Consider the following 27,374-nt stretch of genomic DNA (forward strand, 5'->3'; position numbering starts at 1 on the left):
CTATATACATGAAAAACAGTAAAGTAGTATGAAGCCTTTCGTGGCTCCAGAGGAAGCTGCATGTATGATGCCACTCAGTGATGACTGCATTGTGGGTAATGTAGGTGCTAGATTTTGAAAAGTTGTCCACTGGTCTAGCATTGCACTCCTAAAACAGTGTTGGACTCCTCATGGACAGTATAAACACAAATGATCAGAACGGATACAGCAGAACCAGAGGTATCACCTTTTTTATTCCACTCTTTCTTCGCATACATAACCCACAATGCAACTCAGTCACGGGGTGACATCGCAGGAGGCAATTTATCAAATTACATGCAGCTTATTTTGGTCTTCTTTTTAATCATTATCAAGGAATTATCCTCAAAATGTACTGTTTCCAACATCCCAATTGTCGGGACTTTCTCCTTTTCTTTGTTTGACATTTATAATAAGTAACAATGCGTTTTTGTCAGTTTTTTAACATTTATGTTCATATGAATGATTTGAAGATTTCACCTTGGGCTCTTGGAAATTACAACAGGCAGTTATCACATTTTAATTTTGTTGTTGATATTTTATAAACCAAGCGGTTAATTGATTTTTTTTTTTAGAAGATCATCTGCGAGATTAATCAATAATGAAAAAAACATTACATTCAAAATGTACAGACATACTGCCCTTGAAGTAAGAAATCAAGAGACAAACAAAACAACCACAGCTCACAAGTCCTGCACAAAAGAATTGATCCACTTGTGATGAGTGAAAAAGATATCTCCTTTGTTCTTCAAACTCTTCACAAACTTTTCTATTCCCACCTGTAGAAAATAGCGTGATGTTTTCAATCGTAGTTCTGTTTTGTACTGTCTTTTGTCACTCTGTCTCTGCAGCCAAAAAATTACAATGTTAAAAGTTATGTAGAACATGTTTGCAGTTTGCTCTCAAACAACTTGAGTCATTTTAAAATGTCATTATGGGAGAAGTGTCTGCTTTGAGGGCAAGAAAAACCTAGCGGAAGAATCTAGTGAAGAGTCAGTATATCTTGTGTCCAGTAACACAACTTTCTTCTTCTCCTAATTCTTTCTTCTCTTTCTTCTGTTCAGTTTTTCTTTTCATTGCTGGTGGGAGAAATGTTACGGAAAAATGTTTTAGGAAAGGTCAGAATTTGAATCATTTTGACATTGTAATGATTGTGTCATTGTTACTGACCATTAACCTATCAACCCCCTGCAGATTTTATAATGGCTGTTCGGAGCTTTTGGGCAGAACATTTTTTACATAATGTGGATTTAATTGCTTGGCCATCCAAGCCATTTGAATAGGCCTGTCTCAGATGAGGCTTTTTTGACCCTCCATGGCAGGAAGTACACAGGTGTGATTGATGACATTAACGATGGCTCGGTTGAGTCTTCATTAAGGCTAGTAGCTGCACCTGCGTTTTAAGTCAGAATGTCGGGATTGTCAAAGATGATGATCAAGTTTGTGAACTTTTGATTTCTCTCTGTCTATTTGTCATTCAAACTAAATTCAAACTAAAAAGTGTTTCCTGAGGATGTTCATGTCTAGGATTAAAGTGGCTCTGTAGCTATGGTCTGTGCCGGGCTGCGCCTCATGCCCCAAGCCTCTTCCTCAGACATGAAGGGGTGTTACATTTGTGCAACCATCACCAACTGTGGTTACGTGGATTATATTTCTTCAGACTCCAACTTAACTGTTTATATGGAAGCTAAATAAAGCTACGATAAGATATGATAAGATGAACATTTACATGCCCCAGAGCTTTAAATCAGAATATAACTTTATTGAAATGCACAAGATGGCTCCGCCCTCTGTGAAGTGCAGGAAATATAACAGAAGACAAGTTCAGTTCATTCATTCATTGGTCTGCTTGTTTCAATGCTTCAATACAGATGAGCCACATTGTGTCAACTGATTGAAAATTCCTTCAGATCGGGCCAGATCAGCTCAATCTCTTCTGATTGAGCCGCTTACATGACGCACTTGTACTTTTATTGGGCTATAATTCTCATTATTTGTAGAATATTAGGGTCCGAATCTACTTTTGAGTCTCCACATTTGGTTTGCTCATGATTAAAAGTATTCAGTGGCAAAAATGTAAGAACATAGAGAACTTTTCCCCTCTCCGATCTTTGTAGTCACACAAACACGCACTTTAATCCCAATAAGCGGCCACCTACTGTTATCTTGAAAATGAATTGCCTCACCTCCGCATCTACAATTGATTGCCCATATGCCAGCAGTCTTTAGTCGAGCCCTGAGCCCTTTAAATAGAGGATTAGTCATCCTTCAGCAGTCTAAACAGAAAACCCCGGCAAGTCTGTGTTCACGTCGTAGCCTCCCACAGCAAGTCAGGCCACCAGCTAGGATTGATTGAGTGACTCGAGTTAAGTGTGTGGGGACTGTTGTGAGGACAGTGTAGCGGCTGCCGGGGCTTTTTGATACGTGATGATTTTCATGTTCGCATAGAACAGTTTAATGGACTTTAAATGGCAAGAGAGGTATGGAGCCATACTGTACAAGAAACACGTAATGGCCTCACACTGCCTCACTCTCCCTGCAGGTGACTGCGATCTACAGTGTGCTTTTTCAACACAGCCAAAAGTGCGCACACACTCGAGACACACAAAGCCTATTCTATAGTCCGCCGCTAAATCTCAAGTGCTGCTTTTCCTTCTCGGCCAAATCTGTCTCGATCAATAGCGGCTATAAATACCACTGAAGGAGCAGCTAGCCAATGAATGAGGGCTGGAAGCTGTCAGCATCATTCAGTGAAAGAGGCTACTGGCAACGGTTGCTATGTATCCCACAATTCTTTGGAATTCATTCGCACTCGGGGTGAATTGGGAGTCAGTAAGCCTTACATAAAATCTGACACCGAACACTAACATCTTGTGGAGGGCAGTTGGCTTGCTCGCTGACCGGCAACAAGCTGGAGGGCTTAACTGCTGTTGAGTTGATTGAAACCTTATTGCAGACAGGTCGTTTCATCGCGACTAACTTTGATAGAAATCACTTCACTTCACACTTCAAGACCAGAATATTTTCAGGTTAAATGTTTATTTTCAAACCAGATGGTCCTGCTGTTTGAGGAAGAGGCTGCCAGTCATTTGCTTATTTTGGTGCCTTCCCTAGTTTTTGTACTTTTATAGTAGAGCATCACCCATACCCTAAGGAAGTGTATGTGTGTTTTTTGTCTCGAGCCCGGGTTTGTACGGGGGTGGCAGAGGATGAGCGAGCCGCCATAGATAGATTTCAGCTGACGTAGACTCCGGCAGAGGGGAGTGGGCTAAAATGAGCCGCTGCTCACTTGCTGAGTTACTCACAGATAAAACTCGGATGCGCAGCCGGGGCCCGTACTCACACACCCATCCAAAAATAACATGAGAATGTAAGACCCTTACCCACACATTGACACATAGCAACCCACGTCCTCACTCTTCCCAGACCGTAGAAATGGGAGCGCACATGTAACAATCCTCATGCATGTTCGCATGCACACACTGCCTTAAATAGTCTGCAGAGGAACTTCACTGACTGTTAATCACGTAAAATCCTGTGTTCGTAGTAAACCATTTAATTGATTTCTTGTTACCAAACTTTTCATTGGTTGCAAATCAAAGATCACAAACCAATCATCAGTAGCATGACTATAATAATAAGCAAGAACACACGTTTGGTGGTCAATTATTCTTCTGTTGCAACACTGAGCTCAGGAAAGAAAACTGTATTTATTCACCGACAAACAGCCTGGACTGTACACACACTGCGCTGCTGCATTCATAGATATAACATTACCGTTAAGCTCATACTCAACGTACACCCACTGTCTTCTTCTTTCCCTCTCTCTCGACCGCTCGCTCACTAACATTACACACACAACCTCTGCACAGAGGTAGTCCTTCAAGGAGTCTGCTACTTGCATTTTAGTAAAAAAAAAAAAACAACAACCTACATTTAGAAATTCCTCAATGCTTCGGCACGGCATTCCACTGGTCTTGCTTGCTTACAGCTTACACTTACAGAAACCCTGGTGTGTGTGTGTGTCAACTCGTTGTTGCAGAGAAGAGTGAGTGAGAAAGAGCGACCGGTACCTGTGTATGGACATATCTTTGGAGCTGCTTCAAGTGTTTGAACTGATATGTATTAAAAAATGAATGAATGAAGTTAAAAAATGCCAGCAGGGGTGAGTCTTACTATACATAATTTTCTGACAAGCGGTTAGCACCTTATTAGCTGGATGGTTGCCAAGTAGATGACTTGCAGCCATTGGATTGTTAAAATCAATCCCTGTCTGAGTTCAGACACCCACTGATGACCCTCTGCTTATGTTTGTTTGAAATTAAAATCAGTTCACCAAGAAATACATTATCTAGTTAATGAATGTCATGATTTGAAACAAGTAACGGCATAGTTTAATCAGATTTATTTTGTTGAAATAAGTTTGTATTTTGTTTGATATTTTGTAGACCAGCAATGGAATTTGAATTAATTACAAAAATGTAAAGGCACCCTTTAGAATTTTTGTCCACTAGTAGCACTAATGAGCAATTTTTTTAGGAGTGAGTTTTTCTCATTCAGATGGTTGCTCACCGATGGACAGTTGGTGGCAATACCACGCCAGTAAAGGTAAGATTAGCTAGCAAACATAGGTGTTATTGATGTAGGATTTAATATATTTAAAAAGATGGAAGAAAAGAAACTTCTAAGCACAAGATATCCACAGGGATCCACCTTTAATTTCCTTTAACTGCAAATTAAAAAAAGACTCCCGATTTATTATGTCACTTAAATCGTTTAGCCTAAATTTAGGTTCAAATGTATTTTATTTTATGATAACCAAACTCCAATATATCCACCTTCACATCTCAATATTTTCGCCGTGTTACTGTTACTGTCCCTGCTAATGATAACAGACATGGAGTCATTAAAAAACTGTTGCATTAAAAATAGATAACCAAAACCCAAGCGGTCTTGCTCTGAATGTCTAACCCTCAAACTTGTTCCCTCAAGTACAGAACAAGCACACACACACACACACACACAAACACACGCAGACACAAACTCTCTTTCCCCACAACTATTTCTTGTCCCCCTTTTTAGACGTCAGTTGGCAGAGTGGTAAGCAGGCCCTCTCACAGCAGAAAGATGGGAAGGTGGCCAGCTGAGTGGGTTCGGGCCAGGAAGTGGTACCTCGTCACTGGTTGAGGGGGCGGTTGGACAGGCGGACACATACGCACACACATACGTACACGCGCACACAAAATAAATGGGAGCAGATGCCTTTTTCTTAGCTGGCAGAGCTGCCGTCTTTTCTCCAGGCTGTCTGGTACGGCTGATCTAAGCAGTGGCAGAGAGAGCGGCTGTGAAGTTTGCCTAGTTTACTTGTTGGGAGTGTTTAGGCTCGCTCTCTTCTCTCTTTGGGAAGTCAATTATGTCACTCTACCCAGGAGGGGCTTTTTCCCTTCAACACCGAAGTTTTAACAACCCAGCCCTGCACCCCATAGCCTTGTTGCGCCTGAGTGTGGATATATGTGTGTATGTGTGTGTTTATACAGCTCTGGGCTTTGAGCCTTTGGAAGTGTGACACAAGAGTGTATGCTTGAAGTTTTTTTTTTTTTTTTAGAGGCTGAGCAGTAAATTGCACTCGGGAGCATTACCCAGCGACTGAGCTGTCTGTCTCTGAAGGCGTCTCTGTGCCTCTCATTTACTACTTCCAAACAAAACCAGATCATACCTGAAGAACAGCCAATTTAGCTGTTTACTGCACATTAAGACGACTGCTGAATACCGGGATAATAAAGGAAGGGGAGGGGGGATTATATGAAAGAGAAGGAAATCACCCCAGGGCAGCGACTCAAGTTAAGTAATTACTGTGTGTAGTTTAAGTTTAAGCCTCCCTCTTGAGATACTTTTTCGCTCGTTCTCCAAGAGAAGATAAGAGCCTACATCCTTCCTCTCCTTCTAATGATTTCTTTTAGTATTTGCAACACACAAACTTTATAGCTGTCACTCTTTCTCACAACATATTTACAGCTTCTTTATCTCTCAGAAGCACACCGTTTTAACTTTATTTGCACAGTGAACAGTAATTTTTTTAAGACTTTGTTTATTTTGACCACTAAAACAAGCACATTTCTTGCATGCAACAACACCGTTTGTCTTTCACGCTTGCCTCTCATCTGAAAGAACCTGAGATGACTTCTACATTTTTTTTTCAACCAGCGTACTTACTATGCTTATCCTCTGAGCACACATTAACACTAACAGCATTTCTGGGTCAGACTATTGCCCTTAATGAGAAATCCGCTTGGGGCTGGCCCCATATCAGCCGGACAAAGGATGCAGTTTCTTCGCAACAGAGATGCCGAGCGAGGACTTCACTTTCGACACACTCATTTAAAACTTTGCTGCCCCTGAAGGCAGAGAAGACACTTAGAGTTTCAGATGAGTTTCTCTCGCCACATTTCCAGCGACCTAACGTTCACTCCAAGCAGAACATCAAACAACTTAATGGATCGCTCTCAATTTAAGAGCATCGACGGGGAGAGCCAAAGCTGCAGTTTCGTACTACAGTTTTGGGGTTGAGGGAATTTGACATTGTTGTCCATCCCAGAGGGCTTTTTGGTTCAGTTGTGTTTGGTATCCGTCATTCAAATTCTGTCCTGTGGGTCTCAATAATGGTTGGCCACTAAACTGAGTTTGTAGTGATGGTCTCGCCAGAGGTGTTCAGGAAGTGAAGGAAACCCAGAAATCTAGGATTGGAGCCCAAGTGGGTATTGAATAGCATGCCATGATTCAGTGCTATGTTTGCAAGGTAGTTTGCTGACTAGCTCAGAAATATAGAGCTGAATTTATCAGGGCACATGGCAGGGAATATTATCAGTGAAGTTTTTCTGTGTTGCTGAGTCTTTAAATCAGCCACTTGCATTGTGCACATAAAGATGAGATGTGGCCACAAGACGATTATAAAAGAGAAAATAAAATGAGAAACATTTTATCTCCACACAATTATGTCTTAGCAATGCTTGCACCGAGTCTATTGGGCTTTATTCAGACTGCCAGACTAAATCTGTTTTTTAGCATATACAAATTGTATCCAGATTGATTATAGGAAGTCGTGAGAGCAAAAAAAAACTTTTGAAAGGGATATTTTCAAGTCAGATGTTGGTTTAAAAAACGATTCAATTCAGTTTTCTAAAGATGCAACTCAATCTGGATGCTCATGGGATTTCAAATACCCCTTTTCAACCAAGGTGTTTGGAGCACCAGTTCAGAGTTGGTGCCTATTCTCTAACCAGTTCTTGGGTTTCGATAGCTAAAGAACCTGCTCTTGGCCAGGAAAACTGGTGGCACCAACTCTTTGCTGGTGTAGAACAAAGAACTGCTCACGTCAGGGGTTTGGGGCAGGGTTATTGTGTCCAAGAATCAACTAAAATCCTATGACTGCCATTTTGAAAAAAAAAAAAAGAATTAGTGTAGCACATGTTCTTACTTATTCACGGGAGAATACAAAAAAGAGTTTTGCTATTGATGCCAAAACTGATGCAACAGGTGAGAGGACCAGACATGATTGGATGCAACTGGAGGCATCCAAAGTCAGGAGCAACACGTTTTACAAGTGTTGCTCATGGCTGATGCCAGAGTCAACGTAGCCCACCATATCATTGCTGGGACATGAATGTAATTATGTGACTCTATGTTTGCTCTCATGCCAGTTGAAAAGCAAACCGGGTCTTAGAGGGTTTGCAGGGTTGACCTAACTATGAAGCAGCACTAGCACCAGCCAAGAACCAACACTTGGTTCATTTTCGTCTAAGGGGGGTAAAAAGTTTCTTTTGCGTCACCTTTCAAGCAAAACACATTGAGTACGCCGAATCAATCAGTCAAGCAATCCTTCTTTATTCATGAAGTGCAAATTCACAACAAAAGTCATCTCATGACACTTTCCAATTTGAGACCATACTCAAATCCAGAGTGATGGAAGTTCATTAGAGCGGCTGAGTAGAATCCATCTTGCCACTAGCAGAGCAGTATGGAAGACGACACCAAGAAAGACTGTGGACCGTCACGCTGAAATATTTTTGTCTCTCACTGACTTTGCAGATTGTTTTGAGAGTGAGATGCTAGATCTCCTTTTCTCATGCTTCCCCATTGGAAAGCCACATCACTAGCGCACGAAGTGACTGACGCCTACGTTGTTACAGCAACCAAGCCAGATAGGTTGGTGATGTCTGGGCACGAAAATCCGATCTGATCACTTGCAATAACAGTGCGGACAGCCAAAAAACGGATGGATTGCAGTGACATTTGGTACAGATATTAATAGTGGCCAGAGTATGATTCCCCATGACTTTGGAGAACCACTGAGTTTTGCTGTAGCAACACCAGCTAGTCAAAGATTTTCACTTTAAACAGACATTCATGGTCAAATGTATTGAATGAATTTGTGATCCCCTGGCTTCTCCTCTAGAGCCATTATAAGGTCTTTCCAGTTCACGGTGTGATTGTAAGAAGTGTGGTGGAGAATTATCTTGTCAGTAATGAGCAAGTGTACAGCACATGGGGAAAAACAAGACATTCTGCATTCGATGTAGCATGTTGCAGCCTGAACTGCTGTACGACCTGAGGGAAGCAGCTATAATAGAGACAGGACACAGAGGGTGTATTTTACACCTCCAGGTCGTGTTTTATCAGTCTGCTCTGAAATTGGATTTGAAAATGTACTGTGCTGAAGCTGATGTTCCCTCATATTTCCCTACCAATTTCCCTCAAGACTGCTTGAATTGTAGATGCAGGTCGTAACATATGTGATGATCTATACCTGGGTCAGGAGTTTGTTTTGTTCAAGAGCGTTTGACTCAATCATCTGAGTTAGTAATGTAGATCATTTTTCCTTTTGGTTCTTGTATCTGTACATCTTTTCCCTGGGTTTGCACACTGGGAACATGCCTATGTCTAAGTGCAAGGAGCCATACATCTGATTTTCAACCACTGGCTATAGTGCCTTTACTGGTGTAAGTTACGTATTTTATTGATAGAAAGTCCAGATGAAAAAGGTATCTAATGACCAAAAGTTGAATTATGAACATTTAAATAAATCTGCGAATGGATCAGATTGACATTTTTAAGAATAAGTTCAGCGGATATGCTTGATTGCGCATTAGTCTTTTATGGGCTAACAAGGCTGAAGTTGATTCCATTTATTTCACAAGGCGACAGTTTTCCTGTTTAAACATTGATTTTGCTCTTTCGTATCGAGCAGTGTTTTCTGTCTTGAATGATGCAAAAAGCAAGCACATTACATCAGCAGAAAACACTTCTATTGTATGACAGAGTGATCAATAATTCAACAAAATGTGTTCACTATCAGCCTGTTGTAACCTGAAAAGAAATTCCATTTCATGCACAACTTTGTTTGGAGAATCAGTTGTTCACAGCAGTGACAATCTGCTGTGAATAAATGATTCTCTACACAAAGAAGACTGAACATGTTCCTCATTAACTGAAAGAGCCTTTTGGAAATTATGTTCTATTGACAGCCTCCTAAATTGTGGTGTGCCATCAAGAGTGTTAAAATGAATGGATGCAGAAATTAAAAAAACCCAGACTGGTGGAGCAGGTTTGAAAGGACAGTAGATTTCAGCTAGCGACGGCGCTGGTGGCAGAGTTTTTCACTCAGTTCACAGCACCCGTTGAATGCCAGCACAGTGGAGGTGAAATGAAACAGTGACCTCCAGGTTAAAGTGGAACAGTTCATCTAAAATGAAATTCAGTCATTATCTTCTCACCCGTATGCTGATGGAATATTTTGTGTAGTTTTGTAGTCCATAAAACATTTCTGGAACTTCACAGCAAAACAGCATTGCAGCATTCTCCTAAACAAATGAAGCTGATGAAAACACCAATAAAACAGTAAGGCTCCGTACAGCTTGTCAGGCATAATCTAAGTCTCCAGAAAAGCCAATAAATCAAACTGATATGATCACCCTGTGTTGTGCTATTTCCTAGCCTATTAGAAATGTCCCATAATTTAAAACTTAAGAGAAGCATTTCCACAACCCTAAAATGTTAAAAAAACAAACCAACAACAAAAAAACCCTTCCACTCTGGTGGCAGAAGAAAAGGCTGTCAATACACTGAAATACCTCATTATAAGCTGCTACAGCTAGTTGGCAAAAAGCATTTATACTTCCAGCAAATGAAAAGCAACGTTGTGTTGCTGGGCGCTTGGTGAATATGAGTCCGATATTTTGTCTCCTTTTTGGTCTGCTTTTGGTCTCCACCAATCCTAGTGGAAATGTCCAGCTGTTTAGCTGTTAAATGCTCCATGTTCACCAGCCTCTTGCTAACTTTATCTGTCACTGTCACCATTGGTGGCAATGGTGATTGGATGGCTTTCCACCCAGTTGGACTACTATCTGATTTGGTGGGTAGAAATGTTTTATGGTGCTAAACATCAACCGATTTTCGAAAATCGTGACACCTCTGGTAGCAGGTGATAGTTCTCTACAAGAGCTCAGGTTGCACACCTTCTGGTTACACACAGTCATTAGATCGGTGTGTAAATATATTGATCATTGCAGCTTTAACAACACCTTTTTAAAAGGTCAACAAACATCTGAAGTGTAAGTACAAAGTGGACACATACAAGTGTGTGTACTGTGTCACCTTTTTAAAGATGAAACGGTTTCATCGTCTCTGTGTGAGACTTAAAGGAACACACAGGACAAAAAAGCTGAGATAATCAAAGTATTAAGCTCTTGATTTGCTGACAGTACATTTTTTTACCTGGCTTTTAGGTATCACTGCCAGTTCAGTCACATTTTTGTCAAACCCTGTAATCAGCCTGCTAGTATAACAGACGAAAGACTCATTCTCAGTAAAATGAAATGCGTCTGAATGTCTTCGTATCTCCCAGTGCCTACACACAAACACACACTTAGCGCAAGCGACGTGTATCAGCTATAATTTAATCAGTCTGGAACAGCGTCTGGGCTGCGGGTGGTTCTGATAACGATGTGGACGGCTCCACGGAGAGCTCGTCATGTGGATTCAGGAGGTCTCCCGGCAGGCGCCTCTTTTGTTGGTGGGGAATGAGGGCTGATAAGCAGGGCACCAAAAATCACTCGTGGAGAATGAGGGGTGGGGGGGACAGCGGCGGAGCAAGACAAAGGCTGTTAAATTTAAGCACCAAGGGCATAAAGCCACACTCCAACTCTGATTGATTTCCTCCCCAAAGTCGATGATGTTCACCCAGCTACGGCTTGTAAGGAGACCGCCTCTGTCTCTCACTTCTTTATCACTGTGTCTTTGTGTCTGCGACCTCATCTGCAGTCAAGCTGGAACGTACACAAACCAACACTCCTCTGAGCATTACTTATGTAGGACTGTAGCCTAACTGGGCCGCGACTCTCATCCCATTTACACCTGTCATTTAACTGCATCTTCCACCCGGACCGAGTCTTAATCTCGTGTGGCCAGTTCACATGTACAAGAGCTTTTAACATGCATCTCTGGGACACGGAGCACTTCAATTCAGTTTTGCTCTTGCTTGCTAAAAGCAGGTCAGAACACACACTGCTTCCTCTTTTAATATAGAAGAGGATTTCATCTTTGCAGATCCTCATATGAGAATTTTGAAGTAGATAACGTTTATTTATATCTTAGAGGGTTGGTGTTGCTAAACTTTTTTGCTGAACAGATGTTCCTTCCCTTTTTGTTTTTCCTGCTATGAATATATATTGTTGATTTCTCCTAAGTTTCTGTGATATGTAACAACTGTATTTAACGTGGATTAATGTGGAAGACAAAGCACATGTGTACAATTTATGATCTGATTCCCTTTTGTCAGTATTTGCCCTAATGAAACACTAGTGACAGAAATCCCCTAAACATTACAACTACAATATGTCAAGGTTTACAAGTAATGTGTCCCTTGGCAACACAGGGTTGCACAATGAAATGAAAGTGACAGTTCCTTCAAGCTACACACCGAACATATAAAGGACACATTTAGAACATAATAGGATAAAAACGTATATGCAGTTGCTTAACATCTCATTCCATAACAAGGAGCATTCATCCGTAGCTATAACAGTTTCCTGTCCTCTGGGATGGATTTCCACAATAATTAGGAATTTGCTCCCATTATACCACAGGAGCATGACTGAGGTTGAGCGCTCATGTTGGCCTATAAAACATGAATAACAGCCAGCTATATGGAAGGGGGTTCTCAGGGGAAATCAAACCAAGGTTGTTTTGTACAGTATAGATCTCCTCCACTCAGCCAGCCAACAAGATGCCACGGAAACCTTTTCTGCATGGAACTTCCTACGTTGACGAGGGCATCCGCGCTGTTGAGCTGGAACCTTCCACAAACTGTTGCCACAAAATCGGTTACACACCGTTGTCTAAAATATGATCATAAGTTGTTACACTAAGATTCTTCTAAATAGGGACTAAGGGCTCTAGCTCAAACAAGGAAGAACAGCTATAACCCAAGAGGATGTGTACAGTCGTGTCAGCCACATCCCTGACTTGCATTGGACCTAATTCTTAAAAGATACATGTAAGAATTCTGCATCTAAAAAAAGACTTGATCTTATTTAGTGTTTAGTATTTTGTTATGTACTTACATTTTCCAACAACAATGCAACAACGTTTTCACAAGGCAGCAGGACATTTGATTGTGCTGTAGCTTCCAGGAGAGTGAGTAAGGAAGTCAGTGAATGCGACTAAAAGTAACTTGAATAAAACATTACATTGACGTTGTCCGTGATTGTTTGTGCCTAAGTCATGCCAGATACATTCTGATCAGCGATGGTTGTTTAATGGTGGTTCACCACCACAAAACAAGTTAAACCGCCGGATCTTTGGTGTTTATTCACGTTTCTCGGGAGAACCAGGGACTCCGGTTCGCTCCTCTCCTGTCTGTAATGTTACGTTGATGAAGTTTGGTACATTTCCCCCTTCTTTGATATTTGAATTGAGAATTGAATATTGAGACCTCAACTTTTGTTTTGGTCTGTCTTAAACCTCTGGACAGGAGGTAAATCAACAAATCTACCAGCTCTACACGCTGGTCCAAAAAAGATGTGTGTGTTGGCATCTCTGCAAGTCCCTGTCATCTTGAATCACCCATAATACTCTCTCGAAATTTCAATATGTAACTACTTAAGCTGAGTGCCGTATGATTTGATTACTGTTTGTATTCACATGCAAAAGTTGATACGTATACAGTTTGAAAGTCCACATATGTCTCATTCCACCTACACAGCTGGATTTAATGAACTGATCCTCAACACATTTTCAGTGCATTCCCGGCTGGAATTTCTGCCTATTGCACAGAAAAATTGATTACCGTCGAAGCATCAAATATTCATGCTAAGATCAGGTGTAAAGATGACCACCGAGCCACCTGTTACTAACCTGACTGCGGCTGTGCTGTGGGAGGGTTGAAATATGAGTCAACTCACCGTAAATATATCTCAGTCTGACCACCTGGATTAGATTTCAAATGTTTTTATTTTCATCCTTCCTGAGGTGACAAGATGTCACAACAAGTTTCACACCGTCTCCCTCTACAGCACGCTGTCATAAAAAAAGAATGAACAACTTCCTGTTACTGCCTTGGTGCAGCTCTCAAAGTCGTCGGATGGAAAATGGCAGCATCTCGACTGTGACGACCACTGCCGGCAGATGATCACGCTGTCTAAACATATACGGTTATCTAGTCTGTTAGGAATTACAGCAAAGAGGTTTGACATTAAAGAGTTCTGAAAAGCTTGGATGCAATGTATTGTCGTTGCAGCCTCCGTACTTGGAGTGTTCTGTGGTTATAAGCTGTGCATGTGTGTCTGTTTGTTCAGGGAAAATGAGGTCCTGAAGGTCCAGTTGAAGAAGTATGTGGGGGCGGTACAGATGCTGAAGAGAGAGGGGAGCCAGGGCAATGACGGTAAACAACACACATCACACACGCACACGCACACGCACACACACACACACACACACACACACACACACACACACACACACACATCACACACACACATCACACACACACACACACACACACACCCTGCATCATTATAACCTGAAATTAGATTTCATATCTGTGTCCCAGTCCATCTATTTTGCTCTCAAACAGAAACGCTCACAGATGCACACACCGAAAAAATAAGGTCATCAGTTTCCTTCACATCCCAGATCAGATCTGATGCATTTCTCAGGGGTTCAGATGACTAAACTCCCTTTTTTAGGGTGTGGAGCCCTGTCGAGCAGCGAGCGAGCCTCTCGCTCCTCCGTCTCTCCGACTCTGATTTATCCTTTTATTTTTATTTTTGGGTAGATTTGATCACTTTGACTTTGTTTCCACATTGCCGGGGGGACGTAGGCAGTGCTCTGTGTAAAGACCGGCGAGATAAGTCCCCTGCTCCATCAAAGGCAAATAAAATGAACATGGCAGATTACTGAGGTCCACATAATGGCTAATTGCATTTGGGGGGTAGATGGGAGAGTGGTTATCTGTGAAGCCCCAAAGGGTTTATGTGTTGGTGAGGTTTTTTTTGTGTATGTTTTTGTACGACGGAAAGGTAAAAGATAGGTACAACTTTTTGATATAAAATTAATGATGTTTTATTTTCTTTACAAGTGTCCATGAGAGTGAATGACTGTTTGGTGAGAAAGTTCTGATGTTCAAGGGTAATGATTATTTCATTCCTAATACACCACAGGGAGGAATGTCAAAAATGAGAGTTTGTTAATCCATCATGCTGCACAAACATAGAACATATACACAGTTATTTAGGTATACATCACGAAAATATTGATGCAGTACATTGTTCAAGTTGCATTTGGGTGACTTTGGACAGCGGTAACAAGATGGCGATGATAATTTGGTCAGCATCTTCACAGTAAAAGTTAAAAATTAAGGTAAACACTGTGACCATCAACTTAGACTGCATGTGAGCACCAAGCAAGCATCACTTATGTAAAACACAGAGTCCAGCTCTCCTCATTCTACGCTCTGTCGGCTCAAGACATGGCCCGCCTGTTAAGTACAACGGCTTGATCCAGGTTGTGGTGATGAAGGCATGTCTCTGTGAAGATGCAGGCACAGCGGTCTTTGATTTCCCATTGCTTGGCCAGCAGAGTCCCATTTGCCTATTTGATTTCCCTGTGACCTGACATTAGCCAGCCTTAGATCCAAGCTCCATTAGCAGCATCGGTTGAGGTCTCCCTACAACTCCAACCTGATCTGATATTGGCCCTCCATCAATCTTCAAGTAAAATGCAAATATGCCAACCCATGACATAATGAGGGAATAACAGGCATCGCTGGGATTGGTCATTATAATGAAATGAGTGGTATTTAAATTTGATTTCCCTTACACCACTTGTTGCTGGAAATAGTTTCTGCCCAACAGTGATGGTCATATCAACCAACCTCGACAGGAGAGTTAAGGCAATAATTTTACCAGTCGCCTTCCAAATCAACTTGGCTTACTTAGTTTTTATGTAAAACTTGTCAGATCTTCTTACTGCTTGTGTTTTTTTGCTTTGTTCCCAGATCTCTGCAATTAAATCAGCAAACACAATGTTATTCTTAATGAAAGGAATGACTGCCAAACCGTGAAAACAAGATCCAAGTTTTATGAAATAAGACTTTCCCTTTAACATGCAAATTTACCAGCGATCAATCTCCAAAAAGGAAATGCTTTCCTTCAAAGGCTGGATCAACCGCTGACTGAAAAAAAAACATTGCTGAAATTTTTTCTGGTAAAAAGATCGAAATGAGTCTGTATTCAAGCAGTCAAATAATGTCGGGTGCACTAATAACTCCCACTTGTTAACCGTGCACAGACCTGGGCAGCAGCGTCATGTTTAAAACATCACAACGGTTTCACATTTCATCCCTCTGCTTCCTGGCAATTACCGTGTTCAGCCTGTCAAGCAGGGCTGCTCGGCCCGCTGACACCGGAAAAGCGCAGTGTGGAGGAACGCAGATGATGGGAGATGATTTGAGGGAGGAGCGGTGATTCCCTCACACACAAAGAGGCACTTAAATTCTCAGGAAATAGCCATCACCCAGCTCGATTGCATCCGGTGTGTCATCGAGCCTCGAGTCTCCTCTCTCGTCCCGAGTGACCGGCCCTCCTCTCGTTTGGTTTTTGCGCTTCTTGTTTTGCTGCCGCTCGTGGTCTCTCTCGTTCCTGTTGACTCCTCGTCCTCGCTTCATTCCCACCCTTGCCCTTTTCTTCTTCACCCCTCCTTCATCCCACTTGTCTTCCCCTCTCCCTCCATCCCTGCTCCCCTCATCCTGAGAGGCGTAGTAATTCCCTCTCCACAGCGGCGTCTAAATGATTTCATCCTCCCTTGCCTCTGTCTTCTCCTGCTAATGATGTGCCTCGTTCCATAATACTTTGATGTTGACTACCACAGTCTTCTGGTATATGTGTGTGTGTGTGTGTGTGTGTGTGTGTTGGGGGGGGGGGGGGGGGGGTGTAGAGGGAGATGTTTGAGCAGTTTATGGGGAGCAAAAATTGAGGGGAAAAAAAAAAACCAAAGATGAGTCGTTGCACAAGCGCCTCTTCTTTGTGTGCTGTCAAGCGTGCTTCCCCGTGATCCGCGAGCTGCCTTTTTCAAACTGCCTCTGTCTAATGATTACGTTTCAGACGCGATCTCTCGAACGCTCCTCAGGCGCCGTCAGCCCAGCTGACATCCCGCAAACAGTGCTTCTCCTTTCTACTGTTCAAAGCCGTGATAATTATTCCCTCCTGCGTTTGTTTCTGGGGTTTCCCCCTCTTTACTTGCATATGAGAGAACAGTATCTTCGTATTACTGCGTGTTCTTCATATGATTGAGACTCACACCACTGTGCAAATGTGTGTTTCATGAATCAAATTTGAAAATCTGCTTATGTCGCCATAGCAGGTGTCATGAGGTCCAACTTGTGTGACATGAAAGTGAGATGAACCTTTCAGCGCTCTGGATAGGTGTCTGTGTTTCCTTCTGCATTCGCTCGTGCATAGGTCATTAAGAGAAGCCATTAGCCGAACCCCAGAGGACTTGTAGCGTCACAGTGACTGTCGTGTTTACTGTAAGGCAGAGTTAGATAAAGAGAAATCTCCAGGGACACGTACGCACAGTAACCCAGTTTTACACCGTTCCCTTGACTCTTGAAGCTCCTGGAAGGTTTGCGTGGATGTAATAAGCTTGTACCAGTTTTTTTAACTTTGATCGCTAGATTTCGAAAGAAAAATGTATTATGATGTTTATGAGTCCCCCGAAAGCCAACGGTATTTCAGATAGTAGCTCCTTTTAACTTTGTGTCACGTGAAAACATCTCAAATTGCATTCTTTCAACCAGATGCCGTGGGTTTGCGCCGAGTTTCATCATTCTGCCCCGACTCTCAGCATCTTTCTGTGTTTGGGTACCAGATGGACCCGTGGAAAACCGACCCGAACATTTAAAACGTTGAGCTTATGCTATTTTTTATTAGTGTTTTGTGTTTGGGTCCGTTATTGATTAACTATAACAGTGTGACTTTAACGAGAGGTGCAACCCCGCCGCTTAAGCCGAAAAGTTATAAAAAAGAATGATTTAACTTCTATGCACATCCAAAACCTGCTAGAAAAATGCGACAGAGAGAGAAGCGCACGCGCGGCACAACATACCTTAGGAAAACAATGATGTTGCTGGTGACGTGTTTCTTTCCATGCATGTAGGTGTAATCTTTTGGCTGTTTTAGCAAGTGTAGCGTCTTCCATTTCTTGAGGAACAGCAGCTTGGCGCTTTTCTACTTTTTAAATTTACAGTGATTGCTAAACAGACTGTGACCTACACCGCGAGTGTGCGAGGGGACAGTGTGACTTGAGATGAAGTGCATCTAGAGTCACTGATAGAGGGTCAGGATTGGACATAGATAGGGCGATGGATGCATAAAACAACATTCGCTCTCTCAGAAAACCTGCACTGGTCCTCGGTGGAAGCTTGCCGTCTCTCAGGAGATTATGTTTCAAGAAGTTTCATTCTTCCCAGGAGGAGGTATAATGGCTGGCTGGTTGACTGGCTGCTGTTTGACTGACTGCTTTACCCTGTGGACTGATTCCCAAAGGGGGAGAGTCACGGAACCTGTGGAAACAGGTTTCAGCCCCCCCCTCCCCCCCCCGGGACGGCTGATTATTGCACGTAGTCAGCTGAGATTGGCCTGCTGTGCTGTACTGTATATAAAAAAGACCGGGATAAAGATCAGGAGTTATTAACCTGTCAAGTGCTGGCAGGGCACGCCGAGGACACTCGAGGAGATCGATGGAGGGTCAGAGGGCAGCGAGTCGGGCGAGATGGGATTCCCTCGCTTCCGTTTTCTTGTCAAGAGCTCCGTGATTGTTCTATTTGCTTTCATTTTTATCTTTGCAACCCGTTATTCTATTATACTAACGCTTTCGCATAAACAGCTAAAAATGGGAGAGAGTGACCGTAAGTCATCAATGTTTATTTTTTACCTGGCTTTGAAGATATATGTTTTTTAAAAGCCTTGTGTACTTTCTGCATTTTTATTCCTCCATTCTTTCCCTCAGTTTTTATGATTTATACTTCACGTGTAAATAATCCATCTTGTTTTCCCCCTCTCACCTGTGCTTTCCCAACAAGACCTGCTCTTTGATTCATTCTGCTTTTTTGCCCGTTGCTGCGTACGTGTTTAATTCGCCCATAAATAAACCTGCCGCGGACAGCAGCTTATTCATCTCCAATAAGGAAATGGATTACATGGCCGTTTAAAACCCAATAAGCTTCCCTCGCTGCGCCCTGGTCTCTCCTGCTTCCTCTGACAGCCACTGGCCTAATGAGTGAATGAGAGGCATTTGTCACCGCTGCCTGCCCTAATAGGAGTGTGTAACTTATTCATTACACACATAGATCTGCGTTTATTGTCCCGCCGTGCGCGTCGCTTTGCCCTTGTAAGGCCTCGGGGAGGTCGGGCATCCTGCTGTGTGTATGCGTTTGTGTGTCTGTGTGTGTGTGTGCGCGTCTGCGTTTTTTTTTCCCATGCACAAGCCTCACTTTAGGTGTGAAAGTGTGTTAGCATGGTAATAAAAACTGTGTGTAGTTATGTTTTTTTCTGTGGCTGACCTGTTTATATCAAACTAACAATATGGCCTTTTGTGTGTATGTGTGTGTGTGTGTGTGTGCGTGCTGGTATGGAGGTGGATTTTCATTACTTTTCAACTAATGATCGGAGTGTGTTTGGGGGTTAACGTGAGAAAAGCAGGTCACGCTGGCGTGAGGGGGTCATTATTAAGCAAATGTGTGTAGGTATGTGTTTTTTTTCAGGGCAAGTGTGCATATGTGCGTACGTGTACCGCGTTAGCGTTAATTGTCTTGTTGTGGCCGAGTCCCACGTCCCTCCAAGTGAGTGTAGGTGAGACGCGGTGTGTACGAATGTGTGTGTGTGAAGCCTAAATTAAACTGTGCATTAGCGGCTGTAGGTGGGTATGAAACTGTTGTAACTGGTGTGTAAGTGGTTTATATTGCAAAGTTATTTACATCCCAGTAGGCTGACTGTAAAAGAGCAAATGATGACTCACTCTCTATGTGAATTGAGATTAATTGTGCCCACACGTTTAGCCACAGCCCTCCGATCAGAACAAGAGAAGCCAGGCGACGCGAGCATTGTTTAGCCTCTCATTTCTTAATCCAACAGATTGGGCCTGTTTACCAGCTCAGAGGTGTGAGAGACTTTCATTTATACAGCACAGGGCGGTCTGTTTGTGTGTGTTCTTATATATGACAATTAATCCAACACACACTGTTTATTTACCTGGCACGAGAGAGGTGATGTATCGCATATTGTTTGTCACAGGTGGGGCCAGGTGGTCACCTTCCCCATTGTCGCCTGCGCGGATTTATGCACGGCGTCATATCTCGCAGGCATTTCCATGTGGCCGCAGCAGGGGTGTGTGACAGATTTCATCACCTGGACGAGTCGGTGTTAATGAACATTTTAATCATCTCGCTGAATGCCAGAGCCTGCTGGGTGTCATCATTTCCGCCTTTCTCAGAGATAAATCTGGAAAAAGTGCGGCTGAGCAGGGAAAGCACTCCAGCGGGGCCGTAGAGCACCATCTGATGCCTCTTTTGGCTCTCAGGGAACCAAATCTTTATACTTGTTTGACTCACTTGAATTTGATATCACAGACACAGCAATGTTTGGTTATCTCCACTGTCAGCTGTTAAAAAATGTCACAAATTAAGACTATAAATAAACATGCTTTCCAGACAGTAAAACAGTAAAAAAAATCGAGTTAAAATCGTCATTTGATTGAGTTCGATATCACAAGAAAAATAATCTGTCACTTGCATTGATAGTCTTTCTTTCACTGGAGCCAGAAAGCAATACTCTGACACCTGGCAGCTGGGAACTTATGTCCTCATCTGTTGCACAACTGCATTTTAAAGTTTAAAGGTTTTAAATATGGTGATTTTGATATTTTTTTGTGCACGTAATGTTGGCCAGGAGCAGCGTATTGGAATAAGTCAAACAGCTTGTTTTACAGCATGAAGATCACCACAGCTTAACAGTGCCAGAAGAGAGTGGAATCTAATTAACCTTCATCTGCCAAAAGAAATTAAAAAAAAAATGTACAGTGGATAATGGCAAGAGATGAATGACTTTTTGAACCTGTTTAAATTGTGCCATGAATTTCAGACATTTGTAAATTTAAATACAAAATACATGTCTCTTTTTTCCTTTTAAAATAACGGCTTCAGAACAATTCTGATGGTACGGTGTGTTGTAATAGGATGAATGGTGTCTCTGTCCGGCAAAAGTTATGCAAAAGGCGTTCTGTGAGCTAGCTAATGGGCAGGTCGAGGGTTTCTGTTGTCGGCTTCAGTGAGTGTTTAACGTCAAGACTTCACTTACCCTACACCTCTGCTGCGCGTGTAGTCTTTCTAATTACACATTTTCATAATGTTATACTTTGTTATTTTTATGACAAACTGCGACTTTGGAATTTGTTTTGAAATGATCATCATGCAGATGCCCAAGTAAAATATAAATGTGGGAAACACTGTTACTGCACATATTTTCTCTGAAATAAGGTCCCATGGTTGACCACTGTAAGTACTTCTCTATTGAGTTTAATCAGTCATCATGGAGATGGCTCAGTTGACATGAAGGTGTGGAACATTGGTCACATGATTACTGGCATATCTGGCCTGTTGCAGGTGGTCGCCCTCATAGATCTTTCTTCAGCTGTCCAGTCCTTAACTCAGTTCAGCCAATGACAGTTGTCTGTTTCTGTAATTCATTCGGTCTCTTGTCCAATTGAATTGAATATCTAATTTTCCACACTGATTCTTTTATCAATCGGGCTATAGCTGCACAGTGTGGGTGCAAACCTGTGAGCTTCCCCGCGGAACTGTCAGTGACTCTGTCACTGACTCAGTATTGAAGTCCAGATTGCCTAATAAATACATTTGCTGTCTTGAAAGCCCCCTTGAATATAAACTAATAGCCCAACAGGTGGATGTCAGTGAAAGCTCAGATCTCTCACTTGTTTCAACTATCAAATCATCTTCAAAAGGGATCAGAGCAGAGCTTACGGAGGTGCAGAGGGATTTATAAGCTTTCAGGCGACTGAGGCATTGTGTGCAAAATTCGAGAGCAACTCAATTTAGGGAGGACGGTTCTAATATTTGTGCTCATTCAATCCTCTTGAAGATTTGTAATGGAGTGAGGCGTCTGTCTCTGAGACTGGATTAGGTAAAGAGAGAGCGGCTGTGAGTCTGAGGAGACAGGAGAGTGAGGGAGTGGGGAAACCCTCAGGTGAATTACCTGGAGATTTCGCCTCGGGGTGTTTTGTAATTTGCACATGCATAGACACAGGCATGCCTCCAGGCCACTGCTGTACGTGGTGCTCAAGGTCTCACCACACAGGTTTACACGTGTGTGAGGCTGGGTGTGGTTTGCGAGAATGCACTGCTTCTCCTCCTCTTCTCCCCCGTCTGCCTCCCCCCCTCTATCCTGGTAGTGATTACATCTGCTCGCCTGCTTCCCAGCCAGCGTAGGAACTGGCGCTTGTATAAGAAGAGTCCAGGCTAGCCACTCATTTACTGCATGACTGCCCGCGACGATGTTAACACAGCACAGACTTACTTTTGGCTAAACGGTTTCGGGTTGCGGCGGTGGCAGATGTCGTGGACAGAGGGACGACACGACGGCTGCATGTTACACCAACTGTTGTTTTTACTTTGACACATGTTTTGCTGCCACGATGCACGATGGAGCTGCGAAGACCAGTGTGTGCATCACTAAGAACAGAGGGAGGGTTTGAGTGTGTGTGTGTGTGTGTGTGTGTGTGTGTGTGTGCACTTGTTTAAAAAGGAGGAGGTTTTTAATTACAACAGCAGCTGTACGTCCGATACCTGCGGCAGTCCCGACAATTACGCTTCCTCTCACAGTTGTTGCAGTGCACTCTGGGTAGGAGGTGGAAGCTCACAAGCATACTTTAGTAGCAATGATGTCATTGGTTTGGTCAGACTGAGGGAGATATTAATCAGAGCTGATCGGGGCTCTCCGACAGCCGACCTACGTGGCGTCCCACACACAGAGCTGATAATGAAACCGTAGGAGCATCTGTCCCTGTTGTCCTTTCCCCTGTTAGTGTTGTCCTCTCATGCTAGAAAAACATTTTGGGTGGATGATTGATCCTGAACATAACTCAACTGACCTGACTCGTTCAGTTGATTTGTGAATTGTGATACACATTTTGCTTGTTGTTTTATCCTAAATGCGAAGAAGCAGCAATGAGTTACTGTTGTTTTGATTTAAAGGTGCAATTAATATGAATTTTTACCAAAATGATCAACAAAAATTGGAAAAAATAACAGCTTACACATCATAAAGTCTATATATTGTTTTGCAGAGATGTCTACTTAAGTTAGAATGCTAGCTAGCTAACTCTGTCCCGCCATGGCTCAGAGCTTCATTGCTTAACCTGGTCTCTAAGTTCTCAGTCCGGACCGCTAGCTGCAAGGTTGACTGAGCTAACTAGCCAACAGCAGCTACAGTTAGCAGCCAGCAGTGATACGTCTGGTGATATGCTGTTGGTTTGAGTATGAATGCAGCAGATGGCAAAATTTGTCATGTTTCATATTTAAGCGTTTGCAGGTTTAATTTGGAAATATGTCATGAGCTGCAGCAGATGTTACCCAATTCCAAAAACGAGGGTGAATACATTAGTTTGAATGTGGTAGGTAATTTATATCTCGATCACTCACGGCAACTGACATCAGTTGAATCCCTGTTATGTTAAATGTCTCTGTGTAATTTCCACATGCAGTGATGCCAGGTGGAAAATATCAGAACGAGCTTAACATCTTGAAATACATCACTCGTTTTGCCTCTGAGGTCTGTTTCTTCCTCACATCGCTCTGATTAATTACCCAAATGAATGTACAATGTGATCAATCATTCACTGTCAGTTTGACAGATTGTGACACATCCCGTCTCATGATCAATTTAATTGCCAGATGGCTGTCAAAACAGTTGCCTCACTCATCGAACATACAGCTTTTGTTGTTTTGATGAAGGCGATCTTCCCCCTTCCCCTAAAGCTTATTGCTCTGTTTCACAAGATTGTTATAATTTCCTTTGATATTACCAGAACCCATAGAACATCAATGTTAAGGTGTATTAACACTCTGTAGAACATGCTGATGCTAGGCAGGTGTAATGTTTACTATGTTCACTATCTTAATGTAGTGTAGTGTGGTAGAGTCCAAGGTTTTGGACAAAATGGAAACTTGACCTTAACGTTTTAAAGAAATGATTTCTAACATTTCACTGAGTCGTGTACTAACACCATCCCAAATGCTTTTGAATGCTTTCGAAAAACCGTGGAGATTCATAATTTTATTCAAGTTACGTCAGACATCAGGAATCAGATCACTCAGGGCAGATGGTGATATTGGGTATTAACATGCTCATAGCTGATATTACCATCTGTTCTGAGCGATCCGATTTCTGATCTGAAGTCTGCAGGTCACGTCTGAAATTAATAAGCATACCAACATAAACACCTGAAGCACTGGAAAAAATGTAAATACAAAACAATTGTAAAACCCCAACACTTTTAGGAAACAAGCTGCTTAATGTATTGCATTTATTTTTTAAATTTGCAAGAAGGCACATATGATCTCGAATTTGTCCCAGCTCTCTTGCCACCATTTTTGCGTTCCTCCTCATGCAACATCTCCAAAGATTGTGTGCTATGTTTAGCTAGTTAGCCCAGTTAGCAGTGTAGCTAGTAGTCTAGACTGGGAGCTCGGAGCACCTGGAGGGTGTTGGTGTTTACACCTCTGGCACAAGAATGATGAGCTCTGGGACTAGCTGGTGATCACGCTGCCCTCAGTAAATATCTCGAGCAACACAATAAACAAACACATGCCATAATATCAAACAGCTATTTCTTCACAGTCAATTTGTAAATTTATGAGTGAGCTGATGTCAAATGTATCCTCAATGTGTCTCGGGGGCATTCATATCCGTACGTACTGTAGAGCTGTCCACTCAGGCCGCATGGTAATACCAGGTCTGAACAAGGTTGCAGCTTGATGAAGAAGGACGGCGAACGTAACAGGAATAAAACTTTACACCTTAGCTTGTCTGTAAACTTTTCTGCATTAGTCACATCAGGGAGATTTTCATCTACATTGGAATGAGGAGAACACTTTCTATGATCCCACGCTAAGTTCTCATCATCAAAATACGTCTTTTGTTCTAAATTTTTATTGAAAAGACCTGAAGTGGTGTGCTCTCCTTGGAGCCATGTTGCCGTGTGGCCAAAAAAAAGGAGCGATTTGAGTGCTTTTGGGTGGGGCAGTTTATTTCCTCATTGCTCTGTTCATTTAAGCAAATTCAAAGGTAGGTAACTGTACAGCAACTAGTAAATCGTGATCAGACCTGATCGGTATAATGGCAGGAACAAGGGAAATAATGCAAGCTGGAAAATGAATACATGAATACCCCTACTGCTCTTATCCAGAGTGAATTTCACTGAGTACAGACTAGATGAGCTTGTGCTCTTTGATCAGTGAGATTACAAGCAGACAGTACAAGGACTGCAAAGGTCAAACCCACAATGCCATGACAAATTACTGCAACCAGAGCGAGTTTGTGTAGGGTGCCCTAAGAGCCGAGTGAGCGCTGAGAAAACAGCAGCAAAATAAGAGCAGTGTGGAAAAAAGACATTCCAATTTATTCTGCTCACCAGTGTTCCTTTAATAGGAATAATAATAAATTTGCTTTGGAGTGCCTTTGAAGGAACCCAAGGATGCCTTGCAACACAAAGGACTCATTCTTCCTGTCTAGTTTCGGATTGAGTCTCCAAACATGTGGGAGTAATCTGTTTTGAGTGATATGTCTCGGCTTGATTATGAGTTTTATTTTTCTTTTTTGGAGCACTGCTGGGATTTGGATATGAATATTTAGAGTCTTACACAGATAGCTATCCACGCTCGTTTGGAGTCCTTTCATTTCAAACCCCATGGAGCCTTTGAGAAGCCGCCGCAAAAACCCTCTCCTGAATAAGTGCCACCAGCAAACCAGCAAATCTCTATCTCTTTATCGCTGCCTCAGAGCACATTCCGCCCCCTCCCCTCGCACCAAATCACCGCTCCCTCCTAGACCTCCCCCCCTCATGTTTTTGTGCGTGTGTCTGTGTGTATGTTCGACTAATGTCTGAGTGTTTAGCTTGTTGATGTGCTATGTGATAACAGCCCAGCTTTATAAACACACTTAATTCGGCATCTTATGTCGCTCTCTGCTCCTCTAAAGGCCTGGAGGAGAGGTGAAGGTGAGCGTGTGTGTGTGTGTGTGTGTGCATACATACAGTATGTGTGTGTGAAAGGTGTTAGGGAGGCTGAGGCAGAAGAAAAAGTAGGTGCGAAGTGGGTTTGTAATCAGTTAAGAGGAGGCACAGGTGCAGATGAAAGGAGCGGTAAAGCGCTCGTAGAAACATGTTGACCTCATTAGCACCCTGACAGTTTTCAAGTCGATCCGAATCAGTATTTGATGTATATGTTTATGTATTTGGTGTTTGTTTTGAGTTGTTTTAGTCACAAATTATTTTTTTTCATAGGAAAATTGGCCATAGGAATCTCAGTTCCTATGGCCACAGAGGCAGTTAACCAGCTGAGTGTGTAGCAAAAGTGACATCTAGAGTGAAACACTGCTAGAGTTAGCATGCTAGGCTAACAAGCCAACTACCAAGCCATATTCTCTGCTCGAATTGCCCTCCGCTCTTATTCAGTCCCAGTAGTACTGTAGCTCTGCAGTCTTTTTAAAACCATTCCCTCCAACTGAGCTTATAAGCTTCTTCCCAGTGTGATGCTGAAATTGAACTGGAGCTTGCAGAACAGGTTTGGTAAAACTATCAGAAGCGCTTGGATATTGAATTCCTTATATTTTGAATGTGGATATTGAATACCTTTTGCAACAGCATCAAAGTGTTATTGACACGCCACAGTTCTTGGCAGTACTTGGACAGAGGAGGGCGCAGGGTGGAGAAGGATATGATGAGGGATGATGTAGAGGTTCTTAGGCCCCGTTCAGAGCTGGTATTGACCCATTGAGGGGGCGTTTGAGATCCGATAGCTCAGACCGCGTTGGGAGTCGGTCTGGGCAGCATGTGGCCATATCGATCCCAATCCCACCATTCAGCTACTAACCACAATAGTCCCAGACTCCATTAACAAATGGCGCAGTTTTGAGAGTTGTTGAGGGGAAAGTTAAAAACCTTTGTGAAACTTTGCTGCGGTAAAAATCGAAAATCATTCGAGCCACCTTGAAAATTCAGCATTAAACACAGTACATTAAGAGGTTTCTTTCCCGGTAAATAGTGTTGCAGCATAGCAGTTAGCAGCTGTTTTTACCCACTGTTTCAACTGATTTCATCATTTACTCTAAATTTAAGAAAGAAGACAACATTTTGGCGGTAATCCTGTCAAATTTTACAAATGCAATCTGACCAATGCAGTCAGAACAAGAAAATCTCTGTATTTTGTGAGTTGTTGAGTTTGTAGAAAAGTTGTGAGACGATTTCTCTGACAAATTCTTAATTACAAAGACCATTTTGTTAATTTAGCAAATACTACACATTATGTTTCTTATCTTAAAAGCATTGTATCTGTTCGTCCCAGTGATGTATGTGTTTATTTGCCTATAGAGACAAACCTAGGGCTGTCCACTTGTGATCAGATCCCCCCAGGACACATGGTAATACCAGGTCTGAGCTGGCTCTTATTCTAACCACCCCCTGACAACCTTTTTCATCTTCACTCCAGAAGGCTCTTTTGTTTTGGTCAAACA

The 27,374-nt window shown here is 42.4% G+C and overlaps 1 protein-coding gene across 1 annotated transcript in view; it reads left to right on the forward strand.

Annotated features, from left to right (window-relative positions):
- Positions 1–27,374, forward strand: part of snx29 (sorting nexin 29) — a 151,864-nt gene that overhangs the window by 21,586 nt on the left and 102,904 nt on the right. Inside the window, exon 14 of the mRNA XM_030400820.1 lies at positions 13,869–13,954. Coding sequence (XP_030256680.1) covers positions 13,869–13,954 — 86 coding nt within the window. The remainder of the gene's footprint in view (positions 1–13,868; positions 13,955–27,374) is intronic.

Source organism: Sparus aurata, chromosome 20, assembly GCF_900880675.1.
Source record: "Sparus aurata chromosome 20, fSpaAur1.1, whole genome shotgun sequence".
In the NCBI taxonomy this organism is placed as follows: Eukaryota; Metazoa; Chordata; class Actinopteri; order Spariformes; family Sparidae; genus Sparus; species Sparus aurata.